At 38.5% G+C, this 27,424-nt stretch overlaps 1 protein-coding gene across 2 annotated transcripts in view; it reads left to right on the forward strand.

Annotated features, from left to right (window-relative positions):
- Nucleotides 1-27,424, forward strand: part of PIK3C2G (phosphatidylinositol-4-phosphate 3-kinase catalytic subunit type 2 gamma) — a 460,044-nt gene that overhangs the window by 307,889 nt on the left and 124,731 nt on the right. For both annotated transcript variants that reach the window (XM_055571258.1, XM_055571268.1), the window contains one exon: nucleotides 22,307-22,463. In XM_055571258.1, the coding sequence (XP_055427233.1) occupies nucleotides 22,307-22,463 (157 nt within the window). The remainder of the gene's footprint in view (nucleotides 1-22,306; nucleotides 22,464-27,424) is intronic.

The raw sequence follows: 27,424 nt of genomic DNA on the forward strand, positions 1-27,424 counted from the left end.
AGGAATATATCTACCTAAAGAAACTAAAGACCTATATATAGAAAACTATAAAACACTGATGAAAGAAATCAAAGAGGACACTAATAGATGGAGAAATATACCATGTTCATGGATTGGAAGAATCAATATAGTGAAAATGAGTATACTACCCAAAGCAATTTATAGATTCAATGCAATCCCTATCAAGCTACCAACGCTATTCTTCACAGAGCTAGAACAAATAATTTCACAATTTGTATGGAAATACAAAACACCTTGAATAGCCAAAGCGATCTTGAGAAAGAAGAATGGAACTGGAGGAATCAACCTACCTGACTTCAGGCTCTACTACAAAGCCACAGTTATCAAGACAGTATGGTACTGGCACAAAGACAGAAATATAGATCAATGGAACAAAATAGAAAGCCCAGAGATAAATCCACGCACATATGGACACCTTATCTTTGACAAAGGAGGCAAGAATATACAATGGATTAAAGACAATCTCTTTAACAAGTGGTGCTGGGAAATCTGGTCAACCACTTGTAAAAGAATGAAACTAGAACACTTTCTAACACCATACACAAAAATAAACTCAAAATGGATTAAAGATCTAAACGTAAGACCAGAAACTATAAAACTCCTAGAGGAGAACATAGGCAAAACACTCTCCGACATACATCACAGCAGGATCCTCTATGACCCACCTCCCAGAATATTGGAAATAAAAGCAAAAATAAACAAATGGGACCTAATTAACCTTAAAAGCTTCTGCACATCAAAGGAAACTATTAGCAAGGTGAAAAGGCAGCCTTCAGAATGGGAGAAGATAATAGCAAATGAAGCAACTGAAAAACAACTAATCTCAAAACTATACAAGCAACTCCTACAGCTCAACTCCAGAAAAATAAATGACCCAATCAAAAAATGGGCCAAAGAACTAAATAGACATTTCTCCAAAGAAGACATACAGATGGCTAACAAACACATGAAAAGATGCTCAACATCACTCATTATCAGAGAAATGCAAATCAAAACCACTATGAGGTAGCATTTCACACCAGTCAGAATGGCTGCGATCCAAAAGTCTACAAGCAATAAATGCTGGAGAGGGTGTGGAGAAAAAGGAACCCTCTTACACTGTTGGTGGGAATGCAAACTAGTAAAGCCACTATGGAGAACAGTGTGGAGATTCCTTAAAAAACTGGAAATAGAACTGCCTTATGATCCAGCAATCCCACTGCTGGGCATACACACTGAGGAAACCGGAAGGGAAAGAGACACGTGTACCCCAATGTTCATCGCAGCACTGTTTATAATAGCCAGGACATGGAAGCAACCTAGATGTCCATCAGCAGATGAATGGATAAGAAAGCAGTGGTACATATACACAATGGAGTACTACTCAGCCATTAAAAAGAACACATTTGAATCAGTTCTAATGAGGTGGATCAAACTGGAGCCTATTATACAGAGTGAAGTAAGCCAGAAAGAAAAACACCAATACAGTATACTAACGCATATATATGGAATATAGAAAGATGGTAACAATAACCTTGTGTATGAGACAGCAAAAGAGACACTGATGTATAGAACAGTCTTATGGACTCTGTTGGAGAGGGAGAGGGTGGGAAGATTTGGGAGAATGGCATTGAAACATGTGTAATATCATGTATGAAATGAGTTGCCAGTCCAGGTTCGATGCACGATACTGGATGCTTGGGGCTGGTGCACTGGGACAACCCAGAGGGATGGTGTGGGGAGGGAGGAGGGAGGAGGGTTCAGGATGGGGAGCGTACGTATACCTGTAGCGGATTCGTTTTGATGTTTGGCAAAACTAACACAGTGTTTCAGGTTTAAAAATAAAACAAAATTAACAAAAAAATTGCAGAAGAAGGAACACTTCCAGACTAATTCTACAAGGCCACCATCACCCTGATACCAAAACCAGACAAAGACAACACACAAAAAAGAAAACTACAGGCCAATATCACTGATGAACATAGATGCAAACATCCTCAACACAATTTTAGCAAACAGAATTCAGTAACACATCAAAAAGCTCATACACCATGATCAAGCTGGGTTTATTCCAGGAATGCAAGGATTCTTCAATATGTGCAATTCAATCAATGTGATATACCATATTAACAAATTGAAAGATAAGAACCATATGATCATCTCAACAGATGCAGAAAAAGCCTTTGACCAAATTCAGCACCCATTTATGATTAAAACTCTTCAAAAAATGGGCATAGAAGGAACCTACCTCAACATAGTAAAGGCCATATATCATAAGCCTACAGCAAACATTATTCTCAATGGTGAAAAACTGAAAGCATTCCCCTTAAGATCAGGAACAAAACAAGGGTGTCCACTTTCAGCACTATTATTCAACATAGTTCTGGAATTCCTCGCTATAGCAATAAGAGAAGAAAACTAAATAAAAGGAATCCAGATCACAAAAGAAGTAAAGCTCTCACTGTTTGCAGATAACATGATACTTTACATAGAAAACCCTAAAGATAGTACCAGAAAATTACTACAGCTAACCAGTGAATTTGGCAAAGTTGCAGGATACAAAATAAGTACACAAAAATCACTTGCATTTCTATATACTAACAATGAAAAATCAGAAAGAGCAATTAAGGAATCAACCCCAATCACCATTGCAACAAAAAGAATTAAATATCTAGGAATAAGCTTACCTGAGGAGACAAAAGAACGGTACACAGAAAATCATAAGACACTTAAAAAAGAAATCAAAGATGACATAAACAGAGAGATATTCCACGTTCCTGGGTAGGAAGACTCAATCCTGTGAAAATGACTATACTACTAAACATAATCTACAGATTCAATGCAATCCCTATCAAATTACCAATGGCATTTTACACAGAACTAGAGCAAAAGTTTACAGTTCATATGGAGATACAAAAGACCCTGAATAGCCAAAACAATCTTGAGAAAGAAGAATGGAGCTGGAGGAATCAACCTTCCTGACTTCAGATTACACTACAAAGCAATGGTCATCAGGAAAGTATGGTACTGGCACAAAAACAGAAATATAGACAAATGGAACAAGATAGAAATTCCAGAAATAAACCCATGCATCTATGGGTACCTTATTTTTGACAAAGGAGGCAAGAATATACAATGGGGCAAAGACAGCCTCTTCAATAAATGGTGCTGGGAAAACTGGACAGCTACATATAAAAGAATGAAATTATAACACTTCCTAACACCATACACAAAGATAAACTCAAAATGGGTTAAAGACCTAAATGTAAGACCAGAAACGATAAAACTCTTAGAGGAAAACCTAGGCAGAATACTCGATGACATAAATCAAAGCAAGATCCTCTATGACCCACCTCCTAGAGTAACGGAAATAAAAACAACAAGCTTTTGCACAGCAAAGGAAATTATAAGAAAGGTAAAAAGAAAACCCTCAGAATGGGAGAAAATAATAGCAAATGAAACTACTGACAAAGGATTAATTTCCAAAATATTCAAGCAGCTCATACAACTCAATGCCAGAAAAACAAACAACCCAATCAAAAAGTGGGAAAAAGACCTAAACAGACATTTCGCTAAAGAAGACATACAGATGCCTAACAGACACATGAAAAGATGCTCAACATTGCTCATTATTAGAGAAATGCAAATCAAAACCACAATGAGGTATCACCTTACACCGGTCAGAATGGCCATCATCAAAAAGTCTACAAACAATAAATGCTGGAGAGGGTGTGGAGAAAAGGGAACACTCTTGCACTATTGGTGGGAATGCAAATTGATACAGCCACTATGGAAGACAGTATGGAGATTCCTTAAAAAGCTAGGAATAAAACCACCATATGACTCAGCAATCCCATTCCTAGGCATATACCCTGAGGAAACCAAAATTGAAAAAGATAAATGTATCCCATTGTTCATTGCATCAGTATTTACAATAGCTAGAACATGAAAGCAACTTAGATGTCCATCGACAGATGAATGGATAAAAAAGTTGTGGTACATATACACAATGGAATATTACTCAGCCATAAAAAGGAACGCATTTGAGTCAGTTCTGATTAGGTGGAAGAACCTAGAACCTATTATACAGAGTGAAGCGAGTCAGAAAGAGAAAGATAAATATTGTATTCTAATGCACATATACAGAATCTAGAAAAACGGTACTGAAGAATTTATTTACAGGGCAGCTGTGGAGAAACAGACATAGAGAATAGACTTATGGACATGGGGAGAGGGGAGGAGAGGGTGAGATGTATGGAAAGAGTAACATGGAAATGTACATTACCATGTGTACGATAGATAGCCAACAGGAATTTGCTATATGTCTCAGGAAACTCAAACGTTCTGTATCAACCTAAAGAGGTGAGATGGGGAATGAGATGGGAGAGAGTTTCAAAAGGGAGGGGATATATGTATACCTGTGGCTGATTCATGTTGAGGTTTGACAGAAAACAACAAAATTCTGTAAAGCAATTATCCTTCAATAAAAAAAAATTAAAAGAATAAAAATAACTTAAGCAAAAAAAAAAAAAGCGCCAAAACCAAACCAACCAATGAGTTTTTTCCAAAGAGAAACTTGTGGATTGTCAGATGAAAAAAGTGAAGAGTACTTGAGAAAGGAAGAAAAGTTTGTGACAGAGAAGGAATAAAAGGAACAAAATGAAAGAGGGAAGGTGAGAAAGGGAGAGAGAGAATAAATACTGTAAGGATTCTGCCTTCCTGCACCAGTGAGAACAAAGCATGTTTGAGATGGAAGACATGGGTGTTAATTCCTCAGCTGATCCAAGGTACAATGTGCTTGTCAATAAAAATATCTCATAGTCCTGAGTCTGAGTCTAGTTTTTAAAGAAAGACTAAATATATCTCCTAAACTTGAGCCAGGTATTAGAACTTTATCTGATACCCAAATGAAGAAACAGTATCTGCTTCTGTGCTCGGGGAGACGCTCCTGGTGTTAAACTCTTTAGTAAGAGATAAAAGGTCCATTTCAAGCTTGATACCTAAATTTTGATCATGCATATGGTAACTTTAGGAGTGACTGGAATGTTTTCAGAGTTAATTTGGGCTATTCTTGATTTTTGCCTTTAACCTGATTTTAAAACTAATTGGATCACTGTCACCCAAGCATCATACTATAAATAATCTTTTTTTAATATCTAGACTGATTTCTAGCCCAAGCAGATAGTGGAATTCCATGTAAAGCCTAACTGTGCACTTTACCTTGAACTCAAGTTCAAGGGGGGAAAATGTGGGAATTTGGATGAGCTGACCATTTTCTTCCCATTCTCATAAAATCCTGCACATGTGCTAAGTCACTTCAGTTGTGTCTGACTCTTTGCAACCCCATGGACTGTAGTCCACCAGGCTCCTCTGTCCATGGGGATTCTCTAGGCAAGAATACTGGAGCGGATAGCCATGCCCTCCTCCGGGGGATCTTCCCACCCCAGGAACTGAACCCACATCTTTTATGTCTGCTGCATTGGCAGGTGTGTTCTTTACAACTAGTGCCACCTGGGAAGCCCCATATAATCCCAATCTACTATAAACTCAATCCCAAAATATCATACTTAGGAAAGTAGGACTGATAATTGGAAGAGGTAGCTGTTTTAATTACCATTTTCAAAGAAGTGAGATGGCGTGTCTGAGCCTGGGAGGAACTCCAGAGTCAGTATCTAAAGTTACCAAGCAATTAAAGATCAAGGACCTCCCAGAGTCTAACTTAGGACCCACAGTGAGTTATAAAAGAGGTTAGTGGAGGGAAAACTTTGTTTTACACTGAAGAGATTATTGGTGAGGGTCTCCTTAGTTAATAACTGCTGAGAACTTGGAGATCTCCCAAGACTTTAAATGTTCTTTTTGTGATACTACATGTACCTTTATGTTCTTATTATATTGCACAGATGAGGTTTCTTGTGCTGTCTAATTATACAAGGTGCTCTCCTCTCCAATGGAGATGCCAAATCTGCCTTCTCAATTAACTCATGGATATGAGACAAGAGACCTGTGTTCTTTGTGTTGGACAGCAGAATGTGCTCTCTGAAATGTAGGTTGCTTGTGGCATCAGGGAAAATGTAGGCTGAAACATTCCCCACTTATTTGTGTGCTAAGACCACCATCCACCATGGTGGCGGTCTGGAGCTTTTAAACATCTTTAAAACAATATATTTTAATGTAACAATGATACTTCTTGGGGAAAAAAAACATTTTTTTTTAATTTTTTAAATTTTATTTTATTTTTAAACTTTACAAAACTGTATTAGTTTCGCCAAACATCAAAATGAGTCCACCACAGGTACACACGCGCTCCCCATCCTGAACTCTCCTCCCTCCCCCCTCCCCATACCATCCCTCTGGGTCATCCCAGTGCACTAGCCCCAAGAATTTTTTTTTTTTAATTTTATTTTATTTTTAAACTTTACATAACTGTATTAGTTTTGCCAAATATCAAAATGAATCCGCCACAAGAATTTTTAATTCATGAAATTAGTAATAATTTCAGTAATAGAAATAAAATGTGCCTCATTACTGAGTCTCACATTGCAGTGCAATGTACAAACATGTGTTCAACACTGGAGCCTTTCAAACTTGTATATGTCCTTTTGTATGTATCCACTTACTGGCTTTATCAGTTGCTCAAGTAAATATTAGATAAACTATCCTGTAAAAGGGCTTCCCCAGTAGCGCAGATGGTAAAGAATCCACCTGCAATACAAAAGACCCCAGTTCGATCCCTGGGTCAGGAAGATCCCCTGCAGAAGAGAATGGCTACCCAGTGCAGTATTCTTGACTACAGAATTCCATGGACAGAAGAGCCTGGTGGGCTACAGTCCAAGGGGCCGCAAAGAGTCAGACATGACTGAGTGACTAACACTTTCACACTTTCATCCTATAAAAGGAAATTAAAAGTATGTCCACAGAGTATAGTAGACAAATTCTACCACCATGAATCCTTGCTGAGTTCTCTGTCTTTCCAACCCACACTTCATATTCCCTGCCTCCATCATCAATACTGAAAGACATAGCTTTTCTCAAATTGCTGTGAAATATCTCTGGGAGTGGTAGAAAGCAGTGCTTCTCAGTGTAGTGCTATGTCATCCAGTAGTAGGGAGCAGATTCTAAAGGAGAGATTCAAAATTACTCTTTAAAGACTTGTCAGTACCTGATATGCGTTCAGTTCAATTCAGTTCAGTTCAGTCACTAAGTCGTGTCCAACTCTTTGCGACCCCATGAATCCCAGCATGCCAGGCCTCCCTGTCCATCACCAACTCCCAGAGTTCACCCAAACTCATGTCCATCGAGTCGGTGATGCCATCCAGCCATCTTATCCTCTGTCGTCCCCTTCTCCTCCTGCCCCCAATCCCTCCCAGCATCAGAGTCTTTTCCAATGAGTCAACTCTTCACATGAGGTGGCCAAGGTACTGGAGTTTCAGCTTTAGCATCATTGCTTCCAAAGAACACCCAGGACTGATCTACTTTAGGATGGACTGGTTAGACCTCCTTGCAGTCCAAGGTACTCTCAAGAGTCTTCTCCAACACCACAGTTCAAAAGCATCAATTCTTCAGCGCTAAGCTCTCTTCACAGTCCAACTATCACATCCATGCATGACCACTGGAGAAACCATAGCCTTGACTAGATGGACCTTTGTTGGCAAACTCTCTGCTTTTGAATATGCTATCTTAATTAATTCTTACAAAAGTCTTTGAGGACGTTACTGTTATTTTCTCTAATTTATGGATCAAGAACTAAGATAGAGGTCTTCGTCATTATAATTTGTCCAGAGTCCTAGTCGTTGGGTGGTGGTACCCTCGGGAGGGTGCCATGTAGGAATTTGGTAATTCTGTTTATCTGTAATTCCAACACAATGTTTCCTCTTCAGCATTGGGAAAGTTGGCTGTTTCTTTAGTTAGTACCAAATGACATAGTTATCCTGCATTTATGGCCATTATATATATTAAATTCATGTCCTTAGCAACTATGATCGAATGTGTTACAAGATGGTTGTATGGTAAGAGGCATTCAAACACTAGGACCAAGTGTGGCAGCAGCAGAGCCACTCCCTTGTCTATGGGTAATATGCTCTTTTATAAATGAAAACTCGGGCACAATCACTCACCCTTTTTTTTTTTTTCTTACATTTAAAAAAAGTCTAACAGGGTCGGGAAGATCTCCTGGAGAAGGAAATGGCAACCTGCTCCAGTATTCTTGCCTGGGAAATCCCATGGACAGAAGAGCCTGGTGGACTGTAGTCCACGGGTTTGCAAAAGAGTCAGAGATGACGTAGTGACTAAACAACAGTTTTCTCTGTAACTTTTAGTTGCTTATCATACAGGTATAAATTAAGAAAGCAAGAGATTACAAAAGCAAAGAATACTTCTTATGATTGTCTATTCTCCTTGAGAGAGTCCAGTGTTAGAGTAACAAAATACCAGGGACTTTTTTGTTTTAGTGAGTTAATGCCGCATAAACTTTGGTGAGCTTCTCAGAATATGACGATAAATTTCCAAATATGGTGTAGAAGTCTGTCAATTGGTTTTTTAAGATAGTAAGAACACAAAATTTCTAAATTCATACACTGAACATTAATCTTCAAAAATGTTAGGTCATATTCTGTTGACTGATTTGGTAGCTTTGTTGTTTTGCCAAAGACAATGTTTACTTCTGTGTCCGAATTCACTTTGTTCCTTTAGAAAACTGACTCTTTGTAAAGATAACTCTATTTACCTTTAGAGGAAAGAAAGTTGTGAACTCCTCAGTGTTACTTTAGTTGCTGTTGGTCATTCGACAGCCCAGAAGAAAAGAATGCAATCTGACTTTTGCACCAAGATCAGAACAACAAGCTGGAAGAAAAAAACATGAAATATTCTAGTAGAAATTTATAATTGAATGAACATATACCTCAAAACGAAGTTAACTATTGGAAGTTGGCCTATGGAGAACCAAAACTTCTTGTAATAAAAAGAACCATCTCTGAAAAAAAAGAAAAGAAATTAAGTGCTCAAGGGATGTGACTCTAATTTTCTGAGCTCAGCAGAGACTGTTTTGTTGAACTTGGTATGGCCAAAGACCACTCTGAACCATTGGGATGAAGCCCAGAGGTACTATTAACATTTAGATTGTGTAATTCACATCTGAGGAAGTTGCTTCTGTGAATTATTATGTCCTCAAATAGGTTAGGTGCTTGACTCTTTAAAATCCAACATCATCCATTTTTTAAGTATGTACCTATTTGTTTAAGGAACGGTTCAATAAATGGAAGAATGCTCATTTTAAGGAGACTGCACCACAGCCGTTTCAGGGCCCAGCCACTGCAGTCGGCATGCTTGGTCCATTTCATTAATACTGTATTTCAGAATAGGGTGGTCTCCACTGCCAGGGCTACTGACACTCAGCAGTTTTGCACTCCAGGAAAGCCTCAGCACAACAGGGCAGATGTTCTTGGTTTCCAATGGGCCATCCACATGGCCCAGCAATCCTACCATACTTATCCTTGCAGGATAAACCCCCAGTCTCTCCAACCCGCTGTTTACTACTCCTTATTTTACACAGACAGCCACACCTCCTACTTTATTGTGGAAAAAAAGAAAAAGGGAAACAGAATGGAGCCTGCTTTTGTACTCAATACAAAACTCAGAAACTTATGTTTGCATCACAACTTCTTTCTTGTTGTGATAATAGACAATTTGTTTTTCCTTTCCAAAGCCAGTCCCTCCATCTGTGCTTTGGAGCCATCTCCTTCTCACCTTCTTACATACATTATACTGGACCTAATGCCTGATGATCTGAGGTGGAGCTGATGTAATAGTAAAAATAAAGTGCACAACAAATGTAATGCATTTGAATCATCCCCAAACCATCTCCACCCCCATCCATGGAAAAATTGTCATCCACGAAACCGGTCCCTGGTACCAAAAAGGCTGGGGACTGCTGCATTATACTACCAAGAATTCATACTTCCCTGCATTCCTCTCCTACCTATTTATTTATTGGACACACTGTGCGACTTACAGGATCTTAGTTCCTCAACCAGGAATTGAACCTGTGCCATCACTTCCCTGGGGGCTCAGACAGTAAAGAACCCACCTGCAAAGCAGGAGATGTGGGTTCAATCCCTGGGTCAGGAAGATCCCTTGGAGGAGGGCATAGCAACCCACTCCAGTATTCCAGCCTGGAGAATTCCATGGACAGAGGAGCCTGATGAGCTATAATCCCTGGGGTCGCAAACTGTCAGACACGATTGAGTAACACTTTCACACTTCACGGCAGTGAAAGCACAAGGTCCTAACCTTTGGACCTCCACAGAATTCCCTCTCCCTTTTAAATAATACTGTTAAATATGCTTATTTCTCCAAAGTTTAAATGACCTTGCCTCAAACCCCCCATTTCCATGCATTTTGCTCACCTTCACAATTTTCGTGAAAGAGATATCCAAACTCCTGATCTACATCTCTTACCTCTGATTCCCCACTTCAACCTGGTTTTATTCTTTATTACTTGATAAAATCAGTGACCTTCACTGTGCTAAACCCAACATTATTTGGGCTTCCCAGGTGGTGCTAGTGGTTAAGAACCCTCCTGCCAATGCAGGAGACATATGAGACTCAGGTTCCAACCCTGGGTTGGGAAGATCCCCTGGAGAAGGAAATGGCAAACCACTGCAATATTCTTGCCTGGAGAATTCCATGGACAGAGAAGCCTGGTGGGCTACAGTCCATAGGATTACTAAGAGTCAGACACAACTAAAGTGACTTAGCATGCACAACATTATTTATTCCTCATTTTACCTAATTTACCTGCAGATTTCAGCAGCGTTAACTACTCCATCTTCAGAATAGTAATGATCTTTGCTTCCCTTCTAGTTTTCTCCCCCAGGCAGTGTCCAATGCAGGGTGACTTCCTTTTCCCAAGCCACTAGATGTCAGATTCCCGGAGATTTCTTAGCCCTTTTCTTTCTCTTTTCACTGTCCTGTCTCCAGCACACTGCTATCAGCTACATCCAAGGCCTCTATCAATATTTATATCCAGATGACTCATACAAAGTTTAATTGAACATTTTATTTTGAGATACTTGCAGATTCACATGTAGTTTTAACACATAATGCAAAGAGATCCTGTGTGCCCTTTATCAGTTTCCCTCACTGGTAGCATCTTATAAAATTACAGTAAATATCATGACCAGCTTCTTAATATTGATACCATCCAGATACAGAACAGCTTCATTACCCCCAGAGCCTCCATGTTGCCCCACTTCCCTCTCACCTCTTCTCTCTCTCCATCCTTAGCCCCTGGCAACTACTAATTTGTTCTCCATTTTGATAATTTTGTCATTTCAAGAGTATTATATAAATGAAGTCACACAATGATGTAACTTTGGGGGCTGGCCTTTTTCACATAGCATGATTGACTGGAGAGTCATCCATACTGTTGTGTGTATCAGTACTTTGTTCCTTTTATTGACAAATAATATTCCATGCTGTAGATATACCATAGTTTGTTTAATTATTCACCCATTGAAGAACATTTGTGTTATTTCCAGTTTCTAGCTATTACAACGAAAGCTGCTTTATACATTCACATACAAGTTTCTATGTGAATATGTTTTCATTTCTTTGAGTCAAAAGCCCAAAAATATAATTTCTGGATTGTATGATAGTTCATGTTGTTGCTAACAAACTGCCAAGTGGTTTTCCATAGTGGCTGTACTACTTACATTTTCACCATCAATGTATGAGTTATCCATTTTCTCCATGTTCTTACCAGCATTTGGTATTGTCATTAACTATATATTTTAGTCATTCTTATGGACATGTCATTGTGGCTTTAATTTGCTTTTCCCTGACTGAGCGACTGAACTGAACTGAACTGAATAACTAATGAGGATTCTCAGGTGACTCAGTGGTAAAGAATCCACCTGCCAATGCAGGAGACACGGGTTCAATCCCTGGGTCAGGAAGATCCCCTGGAGGAGGGTATGGCAACCCACTCTTGTATTCTTGCCTGGAGAATCCCATGGACAAAGGAGCCTGGCGGGCTATAGTCCATGGGGTCACAAAGATTCGACCACTACTGAGCACACACATGACTTAGTACCCCCCTACGCACACACACATACACATACACACACAATAACTAATGATGTCAACCATTCTTTATATTGCTTATTTATTGCATATCCTTCAATGAAACATTTCATGTCTTTTTCCCATTTTCTAATTATATTGTTTGTTTTTTACTGTTAAAGTTTGAGAGTTCTTTACACATTCTAGACACTGCTCCTCTGCTGGCTATGGGATTTGCAAATATTATCTCTCAGTGTATAACTTTTCTTTTCATCCTCTTAAAAACTTTTTGCATAGCCCCCAAATTTTCTTTTGTGTTCTCTTCCAAGAAATTTTGCTTTTACATTTTGTATTTAAGTCTGTAATCCATTTAAGTTAATTTTTATATTAGGTATGAGATTTAGATCAAAGTTTATATTTTTGCTTATAGATGTCTGATTGTCACAGTGTCATCTGGTCAAAAGACTGAAACCTTTCTCCATCAAATTGTCTTTGCCCCTTTTTCAAAAATCAGTTGGCATATTTATTTGAGCCTATTGTTTAGTTACTCAGTTGTATCCAACTCTTTGTGATGCCATGGACTGCAGCATGCCAGGCTTCCCTGTCCTTCACTGTTTCTTAGAGTTTGCTCAAACTCACAACCATCATGTCGGTGATGCCATTCAACCATCTCATCCTCTGTCACCCTCTTCTCATCCTGCTCTCAGCCTTTCCCAGTATCAGGGTCTTTTCCAGTAAGTCAGCTCTTTGAGTCAGGTGGCCAAAGTATTGGAGCTTCAGCTTCAGCATCAGTCCTTCCAATGAATTTTCAAGGTTGATTTCCTTTAGGATTGACTGTTTGATCTCCTTGCTGTCCAAGGGATTCTCAAAGGTCTTCTCAAGCACCACAATTCAAAAGCATCAGCTCTTCAGTGCTCAGTCTTCTTTATGGTCCAACTCTAACATCTGTACATGACTACTGGAAAAACCATAACCTTGGCTATACAAATTAGTATTTCTGCATTATTTATCCTTTCCCACTGATCTATGTATCTCCTCACCAATACCTAGCTCCTTACTCACCTGTCTCTGATATCCCCTGGAGAGGGAACTGAGGTACCTCAATACAGCCTTGTGAGCATGGAAGTTTAAGCTCCCCACTATTTATCATTTCTAGTGTGGTAGGGGAGTATGCTGCTAAGTCACTTCAGTCGTGTCTGACTCTGTGCGACCCCATAGACAGCAGCCCACCAGGCTTCCCCGTCCCTGGGATTCTCCAGGCAAAAACACTGGAGTGGGTTGCCATTTCCGTCTCCAATGCATGAAAGTGAAAAGTGAAAGTGAAGTCGCTCAGTCGTGTCCAACTCTGTGAGACCCCATGGACTGCCGCCTACCAGTCTCCTCCGTCCATGGGATTTTCCAGGCAAGAGTACTGGAGTGGGGTGCCATTGCCTTCTCCAAGGGGAGTATAGTCACAGTCTTTTCTGTGATATTTGGCTGGAGTAGAGTGGATATTGTTTAAACATGTTCTGTCTTGTCAAGCTACCCTTTCCTGGTCTTTTGGCTAGAGAGAGCAGGCCTTCTTTTGGTCATGTTTTGCCTACATCCACTGGCATTTACATATTGCTGGCTTCCTGAGCTCTATGTCTGGAATATGTGAGGCAGAAATATATGTTGTTCCTTGAGGTCTGAGGCCCCTATTAAGTCTCTCCTCTTCTCTACACCCTTTAAGAGTCTTCTTATATTTGTTTTATATATAATTTCCAAGAGGTTTTGTGTACTTAGTGGGAGGAATAAGGAAAAATATGCCTATTCAGTCTTCCCAAAAGTCACAAAATTTTACTTCCAGTTTATATCCTTTCTTTGTGGTCCAGAAGTAAGTGTTGCAGTACCTCAGTATCCTCTGTTCTTATAAGTCTCAAAGGTAACTTGCTCAAACTGAGCCCACTCTGAATGTTGTGCCGTCACCTTCCTGATACACAAGCCCAAAATATAAAGTTCTTCTTCGCTCTTCTTTTTGCTTCCATTTTAACCGTCATGAAGTCCTCTTGATTTGTTTCTTCAAAGTAGTTTTTAATTCTTTCCACTTCACTGTATCTAGGTATTTCCCTGGGGGCTGAGATGGTAAAGAATCCACCTGCAGTGCCAGAGACCTGCATTCAATCCCTGGGTCAGGAAGATCCTCTGGAGAAGGGAGTGGCAACCCACTCCAGTATTCTTGCCTGGAGAATTCCACGGGCAGAGGAGACTGGCAGGCTACAGTTCATGGAGTCACAAAGAGCTGGACATGACTAAGCGCACACACACACACTTTTCTGTATCTGCATGCCACAATTCTAATCTAAACAACTCTCACCTCTAATCAAAACCTTCTGCAAACATCTCTTACCTAATCTGCCCACATACACCCTCGCTGCTTTATGTTCTTTTCCATATTATAGCTGGAAAGATCTTTTCAAAAACTATCATTATTCAGTAAATTTTCATTGCTTTTAGGGTGTTGGTTTTTAAAATCTTTAACCTCCACCTACCTATTAGCCTTCCATATATCTATTATAGATGCTTATTAAATATTTGTTGATAAATACCTATAGTATGCTAACATTTTAGATGCATGTCAAATCTGAATTCACCTAAGGAGCAAAGTGTGCAGGTGTGCTCAGTCACTAAGTTGTGTCCGACTCTTTGAGACACCATGAACTGTAGCCCACCAGGCTCCTTTGTCTGTGGAATTCTCCAGACAGGAATACTGGAGCAGGTTGCCATCTCCTTCTCCAGAGGTTCTTCCCAACCCAGGGATCGAACTTGCGTCTCCTGCATTGGCAAGTGGATTCTTTACCACTGAGCCACCTGGGAGCCCACAGGGCAGAGACATTTCTTAAATCTCTGTGTACCCTCAGTACAGTAAGAATCTGTATATAGTTAATGACAATGACCTTGGTGTTCTAGTGACCTGATACAAAGAGCTTATATCTATAGTACAGTTAAAAGGGAAGCTTATGCATAAGTAATAACAAAAAGCAAATTATTAGTTGTCCTGCTGTTTCCCATACCAAGAGAATTTGTCTTGGTAATTAGTATTTATTTATAAGAGAAATATCCTTAAATTTCCCAAGTATATATACATTTTTAAACTACTACTTACTTCCCACCTATATTGAAAATTTATACAAAATACTCCAAGCATTTCTACAGAATAATAATTTCAGGGAAAGACTGATCATAAGTTAATAAAAAGATTAAATTTGACAGCAAAATGACAGAATCATAACAATAGGTTTGTTCACACCATCTTCCCACATAAATGTTAAATCATCTAAGCTCTTCACTGTGTGAGCTTGTATTTATTTACTGTTGCATTCAATAAATGCAACAAAATATTGTTTGAGATATTAAAAAATACAAAGGGAAAATAAAATACTTCATGTTCCCTTGAAAGTCATACAGATCATGGAGGGAAATTCATGAGATTACTAGAGACTATATAAAATACAATATATTAGCTGTAGGACTAAGCAAAAGGATAAGGCAGAGTAAGGAGAAATCAGCAAAGGAAAGGTTAATTAGAGAAAACTTATTTAAAAAACTTTTGATCCTGGTCTCTTAGAATAAGGATATTAAGAGGGAAAGAAAAACATATCCAAAAATGGCAAACTATACAAGTAAAAGGTACAGAAGCACAAATAGTTAGGGCTTAGGCAGGTAATAGCAAAACCACTTGTCTGGAAAAGAAAAAAAAAAAGGAAGTCACAATAAGGAATTTCTGGTTTATTTGTACAGCTATAAGTGAGAGATTTCCAACATATGATTCAGAATGCAGTACAGTATAGACTTAAGAGATCAAATAGTTTCCAATCTTCCCTCTTGCCACAACCAATTTATATCTCAGACTTGTAAGTATTGCTTTAACTTCATACACAGGCTCCAATACATTAATTCTGCAACCTGGGATTGTGGTCACATTTGAGTAGACTGATAAATCACAGTCCAGCTACAATACCTACAGCTTGTTGGCTGGGAGAGCATTCTGTTTCATATATGAGGCCTCCTACTGTTTATAGAAAAATCTTAGTCAAATTCTAATTATTTTTAAAAATTTCTCAGAAGTGAGCCATGCAAATCATATAGAAAAAATGCCACAGTTTAGACTATCATAATATTTAAACATAGCTAAAATTCAGTTCAGGTCAGTCGCTCAGTCATGTCCAACTCTTTGTGACCCCATGAACCACAGCATGCCAGGCCTCCCTGTCCATCACTAACTCTTAGAGTCCACCCAAACCCAAGTCCATTGAGTCAGTGATGCCATTCCAACCATCTCATCCTCTGTTGTCCCCTTCTCCTCCTGCCCTCAATCTTTTCCAGCATCAGGGTCTTTTCAAATGAATCCGCTCTTCACATCAGGTGGCCAAAGTATTGGAGTTTCAGCTTCAACATCAGTCCTACCAATGAACACCCAGGACTGATCTCCTTTAGGATGGATTGGTTGGATCTCCTTGCAGTCCAAGGGACTCTCAAGAGTCTTCTCCAACACCACAGTTCAAAAGCATCAATTCTTTGGCCCTCAGCTTTCTTTATAGTCCAATTCTTACATTCATACATGACTACTGGAAAAACTATAGCTTTAATTAGACAGACCTTTGTTGGCAAAGTGATGTCTCTGTTTTTTAATATGCTGTCTAGGTTGGTTATAACTTTTCTACCAAGGAGCAAGTGTCTTTTAATTTCATGGCTGCAGTCACAATTGCAGTGAATTTGGAGCCCAGAAAGAAAAAGTCTGTCACTGTTTCCATGGTTTCCTCATCCATTTGCCATGATGTGATGGTATCAGATGCCATGATCTTAGTTTTCTGCATGTTGAGTATTGAGCCAACTTTTTCACTCTCCTCTTTCACTTTCATCAAGAGGCTCTTTAGTTCTTCACTTTCTGCCATAAGGGTGATGTCATCTGCATATCTGAGGTTATTGACATTTCTCCCAGAAATCTTGATTCCAGCTTGTGCTTCATCCAGCCCAGCGTTTCTCATGATGGACTCTGCATATATGTTAAATAAACAGGGTAACAGTATACAGCCTTGACATACTACTTTCCCGATTTGGAAACAGTCTGTTGTTCCATGTCCAGTTCTAACTAATGCTTCATGACCTGCATACAGATTTCTCAGGAGTCAGGTCAGGTGGTCTGGTATTCCCACCTTCAAGAATTTTCCACAGTTTGTTGTGATCCACAGTCAAAGGCTTTGGCGTAGTCAATAAAAGAGAAATAGATGTTTTCTGGAACTCTCTTGCTTTTTCGATGATCCAAAAGGTATTGGCAATTTGATCTCTGGTTCCTCGGCCTTTCCTAAAACCAGCTTGAATATCTGGAAGTTCACGATTCACATACTGTTGAAGACTTGGAGAATTTTGTACATTACTTTGCTACCGTGTTAGATGAATGCAACTGTGTGGTAATTTGAGTATTCTTTGGCCTTGCCTTTCTTTGGGATTGGAATTAAAACTGACCTTTTCCAGTCCTGTGGCCACTGCTGAGTTTTCCAAATTTGCTGGCATATTGAATGCAGCACTTTCACAGCATCATCTTTTAGGATTTGAAATAGCTCAACCGGAATTCCATCACCTCCATTAGCTTTGCTCATAGTGATGCTTCCTAAGGCCCACTTGACTTCACATTCCATGAAGTCTGGCTCTAGGTGAGTGATCACACCATCGTGATTATCTGGGTCATGAAGATCTTTTTTGTACAGTTCTCCTGTGTATTCTTGCCACATCTTCTTAATATCTTCTGCTTCTATCAGGCCCATACCATTTCTGTCCTTTATTGAGCCCATCTTTGCATGAAATGGTCCCTTGGTATCTCTAATATCCTTGAAGAGATCTCTAGTCTTTCCCATTCTATTATTTTCCTCTATTTCTTTGCCATTGATCACTGAGGTAGGCTTTCTCATCTCTCCTTGCTATTCTTTGGAACTCTGTATTCAAATAGGTATATCTTCCCTTTTCTCCTTTACCTTTTGCCTCTTTTCTCAGCTATTTGTAAGGCCTCCTCAGGCAACCATTTTGCCTTTTTGCATTTCTTTTCTTGGGCATGGTCTTGATCACTGCCTCCTGTACAATGTCATGAACCTCCAATCATAGTTCACCATGCACTCTGTCTATCAGATCTAGTCCCTTAAATCTGTTTGTCACTTCCACTGTATAATCATAAGCGATTTGATTTAGGCCATACCTGAATGGCCTAGTGGTTTTCCCTACTTTCTTCAATTTCAGTCTGAATTTGGCAATAAGGAGTTCATGATCTGAGCCAGAGTCAGCTCCCAGTCTTGTTTTTGCTGACTGTATAGAGCTTCTTCATCTTTTACTGTAAAGAATATAATCAATCTGATTTCGGTGTTGACCATCTGGTGATGTCCATATGTAGAGTCTTCTCTTGTGCTGTTGGAAGAGGGTGTTTGCTATGACCAATGCATTCTCTTGGCAAAACTCTATTAGCCTTTGCCCTACTTTATTCTGTACTCCAAGGCCAAATTTGCCTGTTACTCCAGGTGTTTCTTGACTTCCTACTTTTGCATTCCAGTCCCCTATAATGAAAAGGACATCTTCTTTGGGTGTTAGTTCTAAAAGGTCTTGTAGGTCTTCATAGAACCATTCAACTTCAGCTTCTTCAGCATTACTGGTCAGGCATAGACTTGGATTACCATGATATCGAATGGTTTGGCTTGGAAACGAACAGAGATCATTCTGTCCTTTTTGAGATTTCATCCAAGTACTGCATTTTGGACTCTTTTGTTGACTATGACGGCTACTCCATTTCTTCTAAGTGATTCCTGCCCAAAGTAGTAGATATAATGGTCATCTGAGTTGAATTCATGCTGTTCATTGGGTTCTCAAGGCAAGAATACTGAAGTATGGATGTGAGAGTTGGACTGTGAAGAAAGCTGAGTGCTGAAGAATTGATGCTTTTGAACTGTGGTGTTGGAGAAGACTCTTGAGAGTCCCTTGGACTGCAAGGAGATCCAACCAGTCCATTCTGAAGGAGATCAGCCCTGGGATTTCTTTGGAGGGAATGATGCTGAAGCTGAAACTCCAGTACTTTGGCCACCTCATGCGAAGAGTTGACTCTTTGGAAAAGACTCTGATGCTGGGAGGTATTGGGAGCAGGAGGAGAAGGGGACAGCAGAGGATGAGATGGCTGGATGGCATCACTGATTTGATGGACGTGAATCTGAGTGAACTCTGGGTGCTGGTGATGGACAGGGAGGCCTGGCGTGCTGCGATTTATGGGGTCTCAAAGAGTTGGACATGACTGAGCAACTGAACTGAACTGAGTTGAATTCATCCATTCCAGTCCTTCTTAGTTCGCTGATTCCTAGAATGTCGAGGTTCACTCTTACCATCTCTTGTTTGACCACTTCTAATTTGCCTTGATTCATGGACCTGACATTCCAGGTTCCTATGCAATATTGCTCTTTACAGCATCAGACCTTGCTTCTATCACCAGTCACATCCACAGCTGGGTGTTGTTTTTGCTTTGGCTCTGTCCCTTAATTCTTTTGAAGTTATTTCTCCACTGATCTCCAGTAACATATTGGGCACCTACCAACTTGGGGAGTTCATCTTTCAGTTCACTTTCAGTTCTTTGTTTTAGTTTATATATTTTCTCTAATTTGTATATGTTTCTTTTACATATTTGAAATATGTTATCACAGGAAGGTAAGCATAACTAAAAAATTTTCCAAGAGAAATCAATTTGGTCAGACATATTTTTCTCTATCAATAAGAAAAGCATATCTATCACACTAAAAAGGAAAATTTCAGGAAGTTGTAAAGTTTGAGACTCTCAAAATTATTTCAAAAACTTCACCCAATATAGCCAATATACTATAGAGAGTAAGAAAAAGAATTAGAAGACTTTTATATATAAAATTAAGTTTTTTTTCTGATTATAGAAGTCTAAGATTTTGCTAAAACTCACTGAAATGTTACCTGTAGTGATGACCCCATGGTTGAATGATTTATAAAAAATGCTGCCAAATTCAAATGTCCACTTAAGGGCTTATGCAGCCAAAGAGATCACATGGAGAAGCTGGAAGTAAAGTAAACATTTAAGGATAGATGGGATCTCACACATGGAATTTTGAAGAGAAAGAGAGATTTAGCTATGACTAGGTTCAGCTCCAAGAATAATTTTATTAGTTTGGAGACTAAGAACAGTATTTAAAATTATTGAGTGTTTACTATGTGCTAGGCTATGTTTTAAGTACTTATACTCATTTAATCCTCTCAACTATCCAAAGAATCAAGTGCTCTTATTCCCATTTTACAGAGGAAGAGACTGAGCCACTCAGAGGCCAAGTGACTTGTTCAGGGTTGCAGAACTAGTAAGTGGTTGAATATGACTGGAAGCCTACCTGGCAAGGCTACAGTCTGTGCCATCTGCATGAACCTCTTATAGCCATTCACAGATGTGTAGCTCTTTCTGTGTCCAGCCTTTGTGTATATGTTCTTAGTCCTCACAGCAATTCTAAGAGCTAGGTATTTTTGTTCAGTCGCCAAGTCATGTCCGACTTTTCACGACCCCATACTAACAGTGTCTAGTCATATTTCCTCCTTTCTGACCAATATTTTTATTATACCTAGTATAAAATTAAATATAGCTACCTTTTTTTCCCTTACTAAGCATATCACAATGAATTGGTAACATCTGTGTTTTTCATAGATTACCTTCAGAAAGAATTTGTCATGCATATCTTAGCTTTTTTTTTTTCTAAACTATAGTTGACTTACAATACTATCATTCATTTCAGCTGTAGAACATAGTGATTCAATATTTTTTATGCATTACAAAATGATCAACACAATAAGTCCAGTTACCATCTGTGTCCATACAAAGTTATTACAGTATTATTTTGACTATATTCCCTATGGGGTACATTATGTTCCTATGCTGTACATTACGTCCCTATGACTTATTTATTTTATAACAGGAAGTTTCTAACTCTTAGTCTCCTCTACCTATTTCACTAATTCCTCCATCTCCCTCCCCTCTGGCAACCCCAGTTTGTTCTCTGATTCTATGAGTCTGTTTATGTTTTGTTGTGTTTGTTTTTTAGAATCTACATGTGAATGAAATCATAGTATGTGTCTTTCTGTGACTCATTTCATTTAGGATGATGCCTTCTAGATACATCCCTGTTGTTGAAAATGGCAAGATTTCATTCTTTTTTATGGCTGAATAACATTTCATTATATATATATATCATATATATATATATATCATATATCATATATGATATATCATATCATATATATCATATATGATATATATATATATATATATATGTCACATCTTCTTTATCCATTTGTATATTGATGGACACTTAGGTTGCTTCCATATCTTGGCTGTTGTAAATAATGCTCCTCAATTTGTTGAAAGTGAAAGAAAGTGTTAGTCACTCAGTCTTCCCAAAGACTGTAGCCTGCCAGGCTCCTCTGTCCATGGAATTTTCCAGGCAAGAATACAGGAGTGGGTTGCCATTCCCTTGGGATTCCCTGGTAGCTCAGACAGTAAAGCATCTGCCCACAATGCAGGAAACCCAGGTTCAGTCCCTAGGTTGGGAAGATCCACTAGAGAAGGAAATAGCAACCCGCTCCAGTACTCTTGCCTAGAAAATTCCATGGATGGAGGAGCCTAGTGGGCTACAGTCTATGGGGTCGCAAAGAGTCGGACACGACTGAGCGACTTCACTTTCTTCTCCAGGGTATCTTCCCAATCCAGGGATCGACCCTGAGTCTCTCACATTGCAGGCAGATTTTTTACCATCTGAGCCATCAGGGAAGACCATTAAAAAAAAAGAAAAAGAAAAAGTACCATGAGGTTAAAAACATGATCTGTTCTATCATTTCATACTTTAGCAATAAATATATTTTCTGTAAAATCACATTCCCTATATTAACTTTAATGGATAATAGTCACATCAAAAATAACTTGAAATTATTATTTGAGACTGTATAGGTCAACTTTGTAAAATAACTTGCCCTTCCTTCTCTGTTACAGCTCAGTTACATTATTCAAAACCTATAATTAGCAAGCTTCTCTAACCATCCTACAATGAAGGAGGTTCATCCATTAGAGGAGAGAAAAATAACAAAAATTTTCAAATGGAAATAAGTTGTTGTAATTGCCTAATTTGACTTTTTCAACCATTTCTCTTCCTGCTTATGGTTGTTCTTGCTTTTCTTTCTTTTTTTTTTCTTTTTTTGCTTATAGGGACCGAGCCCCTTTTATTTTTACTTCAGAGATGGAGTACTTTATTACAGAGGGTGGGAAAAACCCACAGCATTTCCAAGATTTTGTGGAGCTTTGCTGTCGAGCTTATAATATTGTCAGAAGACACAGCCGGCTGCTCTTGAACCTGCTAGAAATGGTAAGTCCCTTGGGGAATTAACAGAAATAATAAGCTTCACTTATTTCTCTCTTTCCGTCATCTATTTTTGCTAATGGTTTGGAGTTCCCCAAAGAGCTATTCAAAAAGGAATGGAATGAACAAACTAAAAGTACCATTGTACATCTTTCCAATACATTTCTTAACAGTTCATAACATTAATCCACAGTCATTGTCTCAAACCTTTCTCTTCACAATAATATTGATATATTCAGGGGTTATTTCAGTATATTTTGATTAAAGATTAAGGACAGTAATTTAGAATATTATATCAGTTGCACAGTGCTTTAGGATTTTTTCTAAAGTATTTTAAAAATATTATCTCATTTTCACATTATGGCAACCCAATGATGTAGAACAAGCAAGGATTTTTCCTGGTTTCCCTCCCAATCCCTTTGATCACTTGCTTATTTTCCAGAAGAAACTGAGAGTCAAAAATCTAAGATGACTTGCTAGCAACTCGACTCTAGAGTAGCACATTTGAGTCTATGCATCATAGTCCTGGGTGCTCTCTGTTGGCCAACAGAGGAATTTTTAATGTTTCATTCCACTGTCCAGGGACCAACCAAATGTCAGGGTGAGAGGAGAGGGATCTGATAGAAATATCTCCTGGAATGGAAATGTGGTGATTCCTATGGGCACATACATACATGCTAATAACTGCAGCAAACTGTAGGAGATACATACATCTTTTGTAAATCAGCATGGTGTTGGAATCAGTACAATCATCAAAAATAACTGGTTTAGGGTGAGCTGTATGGAGAGAGTAACATGGGAACTTACATTACCATGTGTAAAATAGATAGCCAACAGGAATTTTCTATATGTCTCAGGAAACTCAAACAGGGCTCTGTATCAACCTAGAGGGGTGGGATGGGGAGAGAGATGGGAGGAAGTTTCAGACAGGAGGGGATATATTTATACCTGTGACTGATTCATGTTGAAGTTTGGCAAAAAGCAGCAAAATTCTGTAAAGCAATTATCTTTCAATTCTGACTGCAGCACACCAAGTTTCCCTGTCCATCACCAACTCCCAGAGCTCACTCAAACTCATGTCCATTGAGTCAGTGATGCCATCCAGCCATCTCATCCTCTGTCATCCCCTTCTGCTCCCGCCTTCAATTTTTCCCAGCATCAGGGTCTTTTGTAATGAATTGGCTCTCTGCATCAGGTAGCCAAAGTACTGGAGTTTCAGCTTCAGCATCAGTCCTTCCAATGAGTATTCAGGACTGATTTCCTTTAGAATGGACTGGTTGGATCTCCCTGCAGTCCAGGGGACTCTCAAGAGTCTTTTCTCCAACATCACAGTTCAAAAGCATCAATTCTTCAGTGCTCAGCTTTCTTCACAGTCCAACTCTCACATCCATACCTGACTACTGGAAAAACCATAGCTTTGACTAGATGGACCTTTGTTGGCAAAATAATGTCTCTGCTTTTTAATAAGCTGTCAAGGTTGGTCATAGTTTTTCTTCCAAGGAGCAAGCATCTTTTAATTTCATGGCTGTGGTCACCATCTACAGTGATTTTGGAGCCCCAAAATACAAAGTCTCTTACTGTTTCCATTGTTTCCCCATCCTTCAATTAAAAATAAATAAATTAAAAAAAAAACTGGTTTAGAGCCATCAGACGACAGTTCTACTAGATGCTGTTAAGGGTAGGTTTGAATTCCTGGGTTTGAATTCTAAGTTGGCCTCTTACTGGCTATATTCCTCAGCATATGTTACTTACTCCAGTGAGACTCTTGTTTCCTCATCTGTTGAATAAAGGTAATAGCATCTACCTTGTAGGACTGATAAATAAATGACCTAATGCTGAATATTTTGCATAAGCATTTATGCTAAGTGCCTTATGTGTACTAATTGTTTTACATTTCATAGTAGCCCTGTTAGATAATTAATATATCCTATAGTAGGATCCAATTATTACATTAGATCCTTGTTAACCTATAAGAGCATTGTCCATACAGTATCCCCTAATCACTTGGTTATTTAAATTTAATTAGCATTGAATAAAATTTAAAATTCAGTTCCTTAGTCTCACTAACCACATTTCACTTGAAATTTCGCATTTCACTCACCAGCCACATCTAACTAGTGGCACCATACTGGGCAGCACAAATATAAATTATTTCCATCATAGCAGATGTTTAGTTCTATTAATTTAGTTCTATTGCATAGTACTAAATAAATGTTGACCTTCTTGCAGTGAAGATTGGATTTTTATTTTTGTTTCACTTTTCAAACAATATATGGACCTTACTTCTTTCCTCTCTGTCTTGAAAATATGGATTTCTAAATATTCTATAAACATGTAGTCCTTCATATAGAAAGACATTTTGGTTACTTAACATGTAAACTGGATATATATGGTTCTATCTCCAGAGTCAAACTGACTTTCCAGGAATAGCCAGTGATTCATACTGGTAGAATTTTACTCTATCTTCCAATTATAGTAGGTCATATTATAATCATGAGATGGTTTATAATTCCTTGTATTCAAGCCACAGTTAGAATTCTACAAGGACTGAGTTTATGACCTTGACTCCATTTCATAGTAAATATCCAGATAATATCAATGTTTACACTCTAGTGGGGTTTAGCTCATGAATCCATAAACTTTTGAGTACTTACTAAATGCCAGAAACTGTGGAGAATACATTAACATATGGGATCTTGTCAGTCTTAAAATTTCCAATTTAATAAGGAAGACAAAATTCATGTACACAAGCAAATTAGGTATCCAGCGTTTCTAAATGTCTAAAATGTTGTAAGTAACTGCCTACTAAGACTGAGTACCGTATTCTAACAACTGCTTCCACCAGTCACAGACATTTCAAAAATAAACCCAAAGCAGAAAAGGACAAATATCATTTTATACTGTTTCTTAGCTGACAGTAAAATTATGCTGAATGACAAGGATGTTAAAATAATGTGAAAGAACAGCCTTTTGAAGAAAAAAAAAAAAGATTCTAAAAGGTATTGGTGGGCTTTTTTCTTTTGTTTAATAAACATTTCCACTTACCTAAAAAGAAAACTTTTAGCATGTGAGTCATAATATATTAAATAGTCATTAAAGAGGATATACAATGTTATTTCATCTAAAGAAGTAGATATGTGATATTTTACTCAAGTAGTCAATTTTTCATAAAATAACATTAAAATCAGACATTGAAGGATTCTGGTAAATAGTATTTGCAAAAAAATTCCCTGTTTTAATTATTCAAGTGTGACTTTTAGGCTAAGGAATAAATATTGGCAGTGAATGATACTAATTCAGATTAATCTTATAATCTTAGATTTAGACTTTTACAGAAATTGAAACAGAGATCAGATGCAATGTGGGCCAATTAGCGTGTGCATGTGTGCTCAGTCGTGTTCGACTCTGCGACCCCATGGACGGTAACCCTGGTGCCAGGCTCCTTTGTTCATGGAATTTTACAGGGAAGAATACTGGAGTGGGTTTCCGTTTCCTGCTCCAGGGGATCTTCCTGATCCAAGGATCAAAACCATGTCTCCTGCATTGGCAGGCTGATTCTTTACCACTGAGCCCCACCTGGGAAACAGACCAATTAGACAAATGAACGTTGTTGTTATTTAGTCACTAAGTTGTCTCGGGCTCTTTTGTGATCCCACACACATGTGTAAAACAGCAATGTTATATCTCTGTTTCTGATTACTTACCTCTTGATTCTCTGCTCTTCACATTTCTTTCTTATGGGGTTCTGTAGGTAAATAAAGCATCAGTAAAGTTTTCAAGACCATATCTTCTCTGGTAGAGCTTCTTATAAAATAAAGACCAAATTTAAATTTACAGAAGATTGTTTTACAGCATTTAGTTATCTATTCTATCACTCAACAAATATTTGTTGAAGATTGGCTGCATCTATGTCACTATGCTAGGCTCTGGAGATATATCTGTAAAGGGATGAACAGAATTTCTGTCCCCATGGAGTTTATAGTCTATTGGAAAAAGAAGTATTCATTGTCAGAAGAACTGCAGTACCAGTGCCAACCTCTGGGGATTTTTTGTTTGTTTCTTAATTGTAGTATAGTTGATTAACAATGTTGTATTGGTTTCTGCTGTACAGCAAAGTGAATCAGCTATCTATATACATACATACACTCTGTTGACATTTTTAGTGGGCATCCCTGGTGACTCAAATGGTAAAGAATGTGCCTGCAATGTGGGAGACTGGGGTTCGATCCCTGGGTTGAGAAGATCCCTGGAGAAGGGAATAGAACTCACTCCAATATTCTTGCCTGGAGAATCTCATGGACAGAGGAACCTAGTGGGCTGTAGTCCATGGGGTTGCAAAGAGTTGGACACAACTGAACGACTAACACTGACTTTTTGCTCTTTTTTGGATTTCCTTCCCATCTAGGTCACCACAGAGTATTGGGTAGAGTTCCCTTTGCTATTTTATATATAGTAGTGTGTACATATCAATCCCATTCTCTTCACCCCAAGCTACTTTTTTTTCCATTCCAATTCTGGCCTACACATGGACTCCTTTTGGGTTACTTTCTACCTCTGTGTGTAATCTATATTTCCCTCAACTCTCTCTCAAATGACTCTTTATGTGTTAACTAACTCAAAAAGAACTTAATCTACTGTGCCATAACCTAGTTATGACTTGAGAAGTACTTGACATGAGTCATAAATTCTGCCCTCCATGAATGGTCAATAACAAAGGATTATAAGACATAAACATTTGGTGTCTGCTGTGGAGTTCATTGCTCATCCTTGGTAGAGAACAGCCCATTTCCAGATATTCACAGTCCTTTTTGTTTACTCCTGGGAAAAGCTGGGGAAAAATAATCCATGAAATTCCCATCTTGCTTAAAAGCAAAACATCTGTAGAGACCCAAGAGTGTTGCTGGCTGGATTCACTAACATAAAAGCCTGTATTTCATCAGCTTTTCTCTTATTAAAAAATCAATAGC

The sequence above is a fragment of the Bubalus kerabau genome, chromosome 1, assembly GCF_029407905.1.
Source record: "Bubalus kerabau isolate K-KA32 ecotype Philippines breed swamp buffalo chromosome 1, PCC_UOA_SB_1v2, whole genome shotgun sequence".
Lineage (NCBI taxonomy): Eukaryota > Metazoa > Chordata > Mammalia > Artiodactyla > Bovidae > Bubalus > Bubalus kerabau.